Below are 11,515 nucleotides of genomic sequence, written 5' to 3'. Positions count from 1 at the left end.
TGGGGCCCCATCGAGTACGTGTTCGCTGTAGGCAGTGAGCCATTTGTGCGATTGAAATGAACTGAACTGAAATTGCTTTTCGAAAATAATATGCAAGCGGATAGATCTTTTTTTTTTTGTTTATCCCAGAAGCCACGAGCCCTTATTTTACATAGGGGACGACGGGAACGGCTTCTATTCCGCTAATGCGGTTCCAAAGAAAAGCGTGCACGTCGATTCCGACAGATAAAGCAGCTTTTGGGCGAATTGGCGCAAGGTTCAAAATTTTGCGAATTATTGCGCCGCATCAAGTAGCTCCCCTACAAGTCTTGTTACTGCGCCTAGCCGGCTGATGTGCAGTTGTAGGGATGGGCATTGGCGATAGAAGGATAGCCACAGAGGAACGAAGTGAACGAGGCTAGCGCTCTTAGAAACATTTCGTTTTTTCATCTCGGGGAACACAGCAAGCAGGACGTTTCAGTGGAGAGTGACATGCTTTAAATGAAAACAGTGCAGTGAATTTACACGAAAATTATATCTTTAGCCGGCGCACTGTTCTCTACCACGGACATCAGAAAGCACTCGATTATCACTGATTAAATTGCCATTAAGGAATGTTCGTTAATTAAAGGGACTCTAAAGGGAAACAATAAATCAGTTTAGACAAATAAAGCGTTGGTTGAGAACCCTGCGGGCGGTAATTTCAAAATAATAGTTTGATTATTAGATAAGAAAATGAAGGTCGAAGTATCAGTATTTGAATTTCGCGCCGAAACCCCGACGCCGCTACGTCAGTGCGACGTCGGGGATTCCAAACTATGTTTTCACATATGGGCCGCGTTGGCTGAGTAAAGGTACGCGAAACTTGCCATGTTTAATATTTGGTTCCTTTACAACACAATGTAGTCGATCTGTACCTATATATAATTAAGTAGGTCCTCAAAATTAAGATGTCATCAAAATCTATGACGTCACAGCGACCAGGTGCTGGAACTTCAAGGAGGCGTCGCCACCGTCTTTCGTTCTTGCGCTTTTTGCGCTTACCAAGCGTCTTATCGTGGTAAGAGTGGCGTTTTTGGTGTCGTAGAAAAGTAATTTGCTGATGCACAAGAAATCATTTTCCTCTTTAGTGTCCCTTTAACGTTCCTGGGGAATACAAGGGACCACCGACGTGTCGCACACATACACCTCTTCCGCTGTGCTACAGGGAAGTTGTAGAACGCCTCCAACGACGACATTCTCGAATTTGACGGCACGTGATCGTCACTCGCCAAACCTATGACAAAGAAAATCGGGTACGCATTCCAGAGTTCCGCGTTTGCTGAGCGATTAGCAGGGATCCGATAATATTCTAAGCAAGATGAAATCCCCCCCAAGCTGCTGACTTCATCATCATCAGCCTAGTTACGCCCACTTCAGGGCAAAGGCCTCCTCCATACTTCTGCAACTACCCCGGTCATGTGCTAATTGTGGCCCATTTTGTCCCTCCTGCAAACTTCTTAATCTCATCCGCCCACCTAACTTTCTGCCGCCCCCTGGTACGCTTCTATTCTCTTGGAATCCCGTCCGTAACCCTTAATGACCATCAATTATCTTCCTTCCTCGTTAGATGTCCTGCCCATGCGCCCCCGCCCCCCATTTCTTTTTCTTGATTTCAACTAAGATGTCATTAGCTCCCGTTTGTTCCCTCACCCAATCTGCTCTTTCCTTAACCCTTAACGTTACACCCATCATTCTTTTTTCCACAGCTCATTGCGTCGTCCTCAATTTAAGTAGAACCCTTTTCGTAAGCCTTTCTGCCCCGTAGATGAGTACTGGTACGACACAGCTGTTATACACTTTTCTCTTGAGGGATAATGGCAACCTGCTGTTCATGGTCTGAGAATGCCTGCCAAACGCATCCCACCAGCCCATTCTTATCCTTCTGATTATTTCAACTGCTGGCTTAATTTCTGCCAATGCGTGGAAGGCGACTGGCCGTCCTGCTCTCCCACCTTCCCGAGCAGCCCCCTCGAAACATCTGTAAACCTTCAGACGCTACAAAGCTCTCGCGCGACAGCACGCGTGTAATGCACCTGCTGTCGACGGCACTAGTTTGCCGGGCGCCTCGTGGCTCAGTCGTGCTGGAGCACGTGCTCGGCGCCTGCGGTGAAGGTCCCCGACCAGCGACCACGAGCCACCGACCACGTAAAACGGACCAGATCGAGCTGAAGAACCTTATTTTGTTATAGCGCAAACTTGACACGGACAACAGAAGGCACATCTGACACACACAGCGCTCAGATGGGCCTTCTGTTGTCCGTGTCAAGCTTGCGCTATAACAAAATAAGATATGCCGTACCAACAAGCCCCTATTGCTATCCTCATCGAGCCGAAAAAAGCTACTAGCTTAAAGCAAAATCTGGTATGACGTCGTAACAACGTAGCGCTACGTTAGGTCATTCCGCGCCAAGTAAAAAATCGTGGATATTTATTACCTTGCTCGTTGTCATTTTCTCCTAGGTCTCCTTTCTTTTTTGTCCAAGGAAATTTTGTTGTCACGTGACGCACGTTTAACATTTGCTGAAGTACGTGAAGCCTGTTTTACTGCGGGAAAATTAATATAAAAGTTATTTTTGCTGTATAACACTGTGCAACTTCGCGTGTTAAACCTACAAAGGCTTGTCTTCAATATTTACTAGAGCTTATTGGCAACTTTGCGTAAGACAGTGCTTTAGGAGCCCCAAATTGCGAAAACATTTTATCAAATTGTCAAATTTTCATCGGTAAAGTTAATATTGATTCGTTCATTACTGTTATTTTACTTGAATATTCTGGAGCTGTGCTTTCCAGTTAAAATTCTCTTGCGGCAAACATGGTATAGATTAAAAAAAAAAGAAAATCAGGTGGCAAACATACCAAATTGTCGGTTTTGGTCCGATTTCATCCCTGACTTGCGCAATGAGGTGTTCTTTAAAGATATGACACCAAGTGCATTAGATAGGCCTGTTTCTCTGGCTTTCTATTTCCGTCATTATTTAATTTTTATTTTTTATTTTAGGCGGAGTATGAATTTTTGATTTTGGCCCTTGAATCACGTTTGCTTTATAGAATTCCGTAACACAAACTTCACCGCACAGCACAGTGGCTGTCGTACTTCAGGCAGTCGGTACGCGCCGCAGGGGGCTGTAACATGAATTTCCTCAGCACTTGAGGGCTTGACTGTCCCGGCCAGACCTAAGCATCGTTGTAAATATTGCACTTGACTACTCGTACCTGTTGAAGCGAGGAATGGCGTGTAATGACAATATCCTGTCGCTTCAATGCGCAACGTAACAAGCGGGATGCCAAAGTTGCAAATGCGATCTCAAGTTCCATTTCTGCTGCTGACAAGTTTTCGTAACATGCGGTCTCTGCTGCAGGAGCAACGACCTCTTGATAGCTTACTGTCTGGTGGGCTACATCGGTTTCATGATACTGAGCACAGTTTTCCGGTACAGCACAAGGTAAGGTCGTGGAGGGTACATTGTTTGTCACAAAATGCACGCACGTTAATAAATAATGGCTTTAATCGATGCGCCACCTACTGCCTTCCCCCCCCCCCTTTTTTTTCTTTTGCTATGTAGTATTTATGTAGTAGATAGTGCGTACGCTTTCACATTAAGGAGTGGACACTAAGAGCAGTTACCTTGCATCTCGTACTATGTTTCACTGGGTACCTTTCTCATTGATCACGTCAGAACCAATGTATTAATATCAAAAGGGACAGTCGTATACCTTTAGCAGAAATGGTGAGCCTAGCACTTAGTTCGAGATATCCGGCCCAAAACGTGCTAATACATTGGCGTTGCAGTTAGCAGTTTCAAAAGAAGAAAAGAACAGCTTTTCTCGTGAAGTGCTGAGCAGGATTGCATGCCACGAGGCATGACGTCCTCCATGCATGACGTCCGTCACTCGCAGCCCACGCTTCTTTTGTCAGCAAGCCACGACAGTTAACAGTCTGTGTCAAAAGTACGCTCGCCATACGTCGCACATGACCACCGTGCAGATTACAGGCCTGATTAAAGAAGCTTATGGTATGCCAAACGTTCACTGCCCAGGGAAAATGAAAGGAGCTCTCGTACTTATCATCCAGAGGTCTGCAGTGTCAGAGGCGCCACGGGACGCCCCACACAGGCGATTTGTCCCCGCCCTATTTCAAAGGGGATGCGAATAAATCATCATCATCATCATCATCATCATCATCATCATCGTAGAAGCCGAATGACATAATGGTGATAACGCGGACTGGCCCGTAATTTCTTTCGACAAAGGCTGTGCGTCGGCGTTTTGTTGTAGCCGCACTGCTGCCAAGCTCTCAATCGTTCTCTATAGTTTCGCTGACATTTTAGGACGCAGCCAAAATTTGGCAAACAACAGTGGTTTAAGTGGTTTAGTTTCTTCCGACAAGGCCTGTATGTTCAAAGTCGGTCGCCAGCAACGCTCGGAAAGCGCCGAGCACTTGCGCCGCTTCTCCGGCGCGCTGGCACGTCCGATTCGCGTTGCGGCATGCACTGCAGCTGCACATTGAAAGCGGTGCGCTATACGACTACCCCTGCCGCTGCCACTGGGCCTGCCACAGGGTAGGTCTCGACGCAGCCGCAGAGAACCAACGAACCAGCAGCCGCCACCCCACCCGTGGCGCCTCATTAGGCCACAAAGGCACCCACATTCTATCGGGAGCTGGCCACTGCAGGTCAATGTGAGTGGAAAGAGTGCAGGACGGGGTGCCACTCAGCTGTACCCGTCATTGTAGGCCAGCTACCGCTATGCTACATATCTGGACACCAGCCACTCCCATGTGTTTTGACCCGGTGTTTTCGATGAGCGGCCGGACACCCTGAAGCCATCGAATGGAACAGGTGACACCGGGTCGGCACGGCTTCCCTGTCCCCTGGTCGTCCAAGTCTTAATTGCGAACACGTGGTGCCTCCTGCGATGACGGTTCCCGTGGCTTCTACGAGCGCTACACGGTGGCAGTAGCCTAGACCGCTGTTACCCATCGACTGGCTGGCCCACCTGCCCTCCCACATTTCCCGGGGCGAAGGTGGACGCCTGCGCACACTCGGGAGTTCCTGCCCTCGACTGGCGGCAGCTCCGAACGGTATTCTTGGCAGCTTGATACTACTCCCTTTGTTCCAGGGGAAGTCTCAAGGAGGACACGGGCAAGGACTCCGGAGGCGGAAGTAAGTCACAAAAGCACCAAGACAGCAGGACGCGACGGAGAAAAAAAAGACAAAGCAGTTCCGACAAAACAGACGCTAGTATAATGCCGACAGTAGCAATTTGAGGAAAGAAGCTGAAGCTCCTACGTTTGATCTGGGCAAAACCTGCCTTACCGCCTTTGCCTGGCTTCCTGGAGGAGGAATCGTTGGGCCGGATAGCCGTGTCAGATGACATCTATTGGGCTATATAACGATGCGCGGTGCAGCGACAGCGAATAGCAGGCTCTCGGACATACTTCGTAGTGCTTGACCCCAGCCGCACACTAAATAGCAACGCCATCACTCCCTGTTTACCGGCTGGCACACCTGTTTCCACGCCGGCCACAAATCCAGCATCCTTGATAACGGCAGGTATTTCGGCCATGATAACAGGGTACTGGTGCCAGCGCAGCGTTAAAGCGTATGAAGCTAAAAATTCGCTGAACTGCTTTTCGTGTGCATCCACGCACAGGTCACGTATCGATTCGGCCGGTGACAAGGATGGAGATGGCGAGGGCTGGATATCTCTTTCAGGTACTGCTTGTGCTGTCGCTCGAAAACGCATGGAAGACGCCTTAAAATTAGGAGCCCTAATGAAAAGAAAACGTGTTTTATCATGTAAGACACTTCTGACTAGACCTAGCTGTGCACCAAAATTTATTAACATGGGCCAAGCGTGTTACAGGAGAGACGCATACCTGTACGTATTTCCTGTGATTATAGTATATGTTGTCGCGTAGTAGTGTACTTTCTTTCTTTTGTTGCTTTTGAATCGACAGCAATGTTTTGCACTGGGCAAATATCTGAAGTGGCTCGTTGTTTTCCAAGCGCAACTCACGCTAAATCAGGAAATACTATTTTCGCCGATGAAGTATTTTTGAGAGTTTATGTCTGGAGTCAACATCCGTAGGTGCCGCAGAATTAACGGGAAAATTCTAAAGGCGAAGCTTTTCTTTGCCCTGGGTGCTGCGGCGTGGCTGTTCTTTAGAACAGGCCAGCCAATCACAGCGGAGGACGCGCGCCGCTGGGTTCCTCGCACCACCACCAGGTGGCGTTCGTCTCCACGCATGCGCAACCCACCGCCCCGTTCCAAAGAGGACGTTCATAGCATCCATCCATCCATCCATCCATCCGCAGCAGCGGCAGTGCCGGCCGTGCGGGGGAAAGAAAAAAAGAACCAGAAAGCTCGCCTTCGCGCATCCGTGGCATTGCGTTAGCGTCTCTACAATGCATATACTAAAGCCTTCCGTGTTACATCGTGCGGAAATTCAATAAATACAAACTCGCGTCTCGACTCCTTATGCACTCAAGCAAAACTTCACTGTATATAGATTCCAACTCGACCTGCTGCATTGTTAGATTCCAAATCTCCTCTACTGCCGCTGCGTGTCTTTTGCGTGTCAACGTTTGCGCCATGTGGAAAAACATGGCGCAAACGTTGAGGTACAAAGGCGCGTGCTAATCATGGATGTACCTGCGCGCACACAAAGCGGCGCCTCCATCCCTCCCTCCTCCTCCCAATCTAACGGTGCCCTCCTCTCAGGCACGTGCCAGAAATTTCTTGCATTTAATAATAATAATAATAATAATAATAATAATAATAATAATAATAATAATAATAATAATAATAATAATAATAATAATAATAATAATAATAATAATAACGATTTATTTCCATCACCCTTACATTGATGGAGGGGATGGGAATAAAAGCGATTGACGCTTGAGTAAGCTCCCACCGCCCTACAGCAGGTGAGCAGTGGCATGCGACTGCACTTCTGTCACGACAGCAAATTCTGTCACGACTGCACGTAATTAAACGTCGGCTAGAGGGGATAGTAATGAGACGCTCGTACACACGCAGTTCCTCCTGAATGTATGCCTCGCGAGCGCACCGTTTCTCTGTCCCGCCCCGCACAGCGAGAACTTGCTGTCGTTCCTGAGCTTCCTCCTGGTGGCGAGCAGCGCTATGCCGGTGACCATCCGGCGGTTCTGGGAGAAGGAGAGGCGCATGCTCGTCTGGGCGACGGTGTCGCGGGACCTGCCGTGGGCCGTCGTCATCGTCAACAGCACCGTGCAGCTGGCCACGCGCGTCGCCGAGGCAAGCTGCGGCGCCGCTCTGCACGTTTAGTGACGGGCTGCGCATGTGACGCACGCGAAAGCCCGAGACACGGCAAGCGCGACGATTTTAGGCGCGCCGCACATCCCCAGGAATCCGCCGTGACGCGAGGCGTACCAGAAGTGTGACGCTCTCTCTCTCTCTCTCTCTCTCTCTCGGTGCTGCGTAACTGAATGGGCATCGAAGTTCAAGAGATCATATCTCTCCAAGAGCCGCAGTTCTCAATTGGGCTTTGGTTTATACATCAAAACGACGTATTCGGGTACACATACGGCAAATTTCAGCTATATATGTGGTAATTGTAAAAAAACCGTGGTTTCGCGGGCTGCTCTATTAAATTAATGCGGTACCTATTCGAATTGACAAACTGCCCAGAAACCGTATGGAATTTTGCTAGCAAATAGCTGAGATTCGCCGAAGATGCTACGCAGTTACGCGGAGCCAAGCGGGCGACCACCGAGACAGGGCGCAAGGCGCCTCATGGCGCCACATTTCTGGCCATAATTGCCGCTTCCCACGTAGAAACTTGCGCGATTTCCCCACATATTACGTCAGCATTTAGCGCACATTATGACACCATGACTGATAGGGAGGAGCACCGACAAGCATGCAGCTAAACGGACGCTTGTGTATACTGAAGGGTACAGCTGTAGTAAGGTGTACAATGTGGTGGCAGCCGCCACCTTTATATCGTGCAAGTTGAGGTATTTATTTATTTATTTATTTATTTATTTATTTATTTATTTATTTATTTATTAGTATTACCCTCAGGGCCAGAGGCATTACAGAGGGGAGTGGAACATACGGGAAGAGAGACACCGATACAGGTTTTGTTCTCTTAATGAAATGTTAGCCGAAAAGATGAGATGAAAGCAGGAAACAACAAAAATTCAAGCAATTGACCGACAACAAATATAATTACATACTTGGTTAGTTACATAGCAATACACTAGTGTTTAAAACATTATGAAACTGGGAATAATGAGCAGTGGACGTGACTGATCCCGGAAGGTGGTTCCAGTCTTGTGAGGTGCAGGGTACAAATTATGTGACATGTTTGCGTTAAGCACGACATTATTCCCGCCTTTTGTGCATGATCGAAACGAGGGGAAATGCATGACGGAGGAAGAATAACGTCATTGTGCAGGGCGGGACTGTAGTATGTCTTGTGGAAGAGACATAGGCGGAGAAAACTTGCGGCGACAGGCCTCACTCGCCATGATGACGCATATAGTTCATCGCCCGTGGCACACTGGCCATACTCGGACAACTTGCGCCGTATAGAACAAATGGGTCCACAGTATAGGACGTCTGTAGAGTTTGTTTGAACAGTGGAAACGAGGCAGCGCATTTTACATGGTGAGCGCAATCTGGGTTACTGTGGCTCCAGAACAACAACCTTCTGGAGATCGGCTTCGACTCGCTGGGCTCGGAGTTCTGGAAGCACAACTCTCCGCTCGCCAACCAGCTGCTGCTGGGTGCCATCGGCAGCGTGCTCGCCGAGGTCGCCGACAACAATTCGCTGAACGTCGACCTTATGCCCTTCGTCGTCAAAATCGTGAGTGAGCCGCCGGCCCTTACTGAAATTCGATGGCATCGGGTTAATTGGGTGAAAAGCAACTCGCACTCCTCTACATGGAACTACATACAACAGCCATTCTTTGTTCTAAAAAAAAAAAAAGCTTAAGGCTCTTGCGAATTTCGGGTACCAACATGACAGATTCGCGACATCCGGACGGCCATGCTTGCTGTGGGAACTTCTCCAACTATGCGTTTATAAATGTCTTTCACCTGGCATTCTAAAAGGGTAGTGTGCCAGCCGCTTGATTAGGTTTTTGAAACGGGCGTCGCAAAATTAGTGGACGCCGTTGAGCCTGCGTATAGAGAATAACGCAAAAAGAGTATCTCAAGTGAGTTTGAATTTATGCGTACTCAAATATAACGCCATTTCCCATCCGCGTAACTCAAATACCGCTTGGGTTCTGTGTGCTCTTGTATTGTCTCGATATGCCTATATATACCGGTAGTGACCCCTAACTTGGCGCTTTCCTATTTCTAAAGTTTCCTAATATTCAGATAGTCCGCTTCCATCTACTTTGATGCATTCAAATGTGCCTCCTGGTTTCTCTCCATCTCTTGCAAGCTTTGAACGGAACAAATGACAAAAACATTGATAAAATGACACGGGTATGTGCAATTCGGTGAAATTACCGTGTTATCGTATACGGCTCTTATCGAGGCAGTGACTCTCAAACTCTCTATATATATTTCGCTGTTTAGAAGCGCATGTACATCTTATAGCTTGGCGTTTTGTGACCATCATTGTCCCTTTTTGCCCCATAAAACACCATATATCATCATTATGCACCGTCACACAGCTTAGCTGAGAACTGTATAAAAAGAGACCCCTCCCGTTTCTGATGGCCGCATCAGCCCCTTACTACAGCGAAAGATGGCCCTGCATCTGCTTCAGTTTCTTTACTGAGAGTATAACATGTTTATCCGTAAATGGTAATGCGGATTTTCTGCCTACCTAAATTTGATGACATTGTTAAGGCTGCTCAAGATCTTTACGACACTCCTGCTCCTCAAAGATCAATGAAGACAACGACGTTGGTGTGACTTAACGATCCTGCTGCTCTGGGCTTTTGTGATGTGCAGCTTAACAAACGCCGACCAGCTACTGCCGTGTAAATACTCCGCGCAACAATACATTACGCCGCCTGCACCTGGAATGGTTACTTGTGAAAACATTACTGCAGAGAAAGAAATCACTGTGAATTAGGGAATAGCACAAAGAAAACAAAGTGATCTTAATTATATCTCGGCTGCAAGGGCAGCCTAAAAGACCACTCGAAATACTGTACTGCTGAAAACATTCACAGAAAAATGGTAACCGCATTAATAGACCGGCCCTCCCTTCCAATTATCGTGGTCATATCGCCTGCACCCGGAAAATATTAGCCTCACGAAAAAAATCTGTGGAATAGTTTCATCAACCTGATTCCTTCCAGGATATCTAGCGGATTTCTTTTTTCTTTTTTTGTTATTGATCTAAAATATTGAAAGAAATAGTACCAAACATCATACTAGATTTCATTAACTGAGGAGACGTTTTGGTGACCCAGAGTACACGAAAGAACGTACTGCGCACCGTTGGCGACCACAGTATGTAGACGCTGACGAAGCAGTTACCAAACTCAAAAAAAATTATAATAATAATTGTCTCGAATCGCCGTACCCACAAATCTTACTAAACCACATCAGTCGATAGAAGCGTAACATTGCTCACCATCTAGGCACTGCGAAATGAAGAGTAAGATAAGTTCACGCCAGCCGGTGTCACCCCCGCCTTAATTAACACACTGAATGCCTTCTTTCACATCTTGAAGACTGCCTGCCGGCGGACAGAACTTCGGCAAGCGGCGCATTTCAAGATTTTAGGATGTTGTGCATTGTTCTTCGATTACATCGCCATGCGGAAAATGGATCGCCACAAATAATTGTTTTCTTCTACTTCTTCGATTACCCGAACTCCGATCAACATGTGCCGATTCGCAGTGCGCCGCACGTGGATTCCATAATCAGGAGCTGACGAGGCTTGCGCAGCGTCGCGCGGCGCGTCAGGTTGCAACGGGAATATTTGCGCCGTGCACTGTATAGGTGGCGCTGGGCGTTTCGAAGCAGCAGCAGCGCCACCATACCAGCCCACGTGGCCCACTTACTCGCGTTGACGTTCCGAAGCCAAGTTTTGTCGGCGTACGCGTCCCCTGCAGGCCAAGGTGACCGCGGTCGAGCCGTGGTTGTACGTGGTGCCGGCCGCTCTGGGCGCCTGCACTAACATGATCTTGCCCATCCACCTGCCGATGATCGTCGCCCACGAAGTGGTCGACGTGCCCATTCTACAACTGGTGAGGCACGGTCCGAAGCCATGTTGTTATTATTTTTTTAATACCTCTCGTCTGTCCAGGTGAAGGGGATGGTATCGAAGGTAGGTATCACTTTGAGGCAGCAGATGTATCCGCCGGGACTCACGGAAATGTAAGGTTTGTTTCAATTCGACCCAGCAAGCAAAGCTGTCTGACTTAACGCCTGCGAAGACAACTCATCTGCGCCACTCTGCGAATTAAAACCCGGATACGCGTAGACATCGTTCTCCACCTGGCGTTAAATTTCTAACTCAAAGATATACCGC

The 11,515-nt window shown here is 48.0% G+C and overlaps 1 protein-coding gene across 1 annotated transcript in view; it reads left to right on the top strand.

The window, feature by feature from the left end:
• Window positions 1-9,947, top strand: part of LOC142574582 (uncharacterized) — a 10,901-nt gene extending 954 nt beyond the window's left edge. The window contains exons 2-5 of the mRNA XM_075683632.1: window positions 3,381-3,464; window positions 7,122-7,302; window positions 8,711-8,878; window positions 9,915-9,947. Of these exons, the coding sequence (XP_075539747.1) occupies window positions 3,381-3,464; window positions 7,122-7,302; window positions 8,711-8,878; window positions 9,915-9,947 (466 nt within the window). The remainder of the gene's footprint in view (window positions 1-3,380; window positions 3,465-7,121; window positions 7,303-8,710; window positions 8,879-9,914) is intronic.
• The last annotated feature ends 1,568 nt before the right edge of the window (window positions 9,948-11,515 follow it).

This window comes from Dermacentor variabilis, chromosome 3, assembly GCF_050947875.1.
Source record: "Dermacentor variabilis isolate Ectoservices chromosome 3, ASM5094787v1, whole genome shotgun sequence".
In the NCBI taxonomy this organism is placed as follows: Eukaryota; Metazoa; Arthropoda; class Arachnida; order Ixodida; family Ixodidae; genus Dermacentor; species Dermacentor variabilis.
The sequence above is the reverse complement of the archived record's forward strand: the minus strand, read 5'-3'. Positions and strand labels throughout refer to the sequence as shown.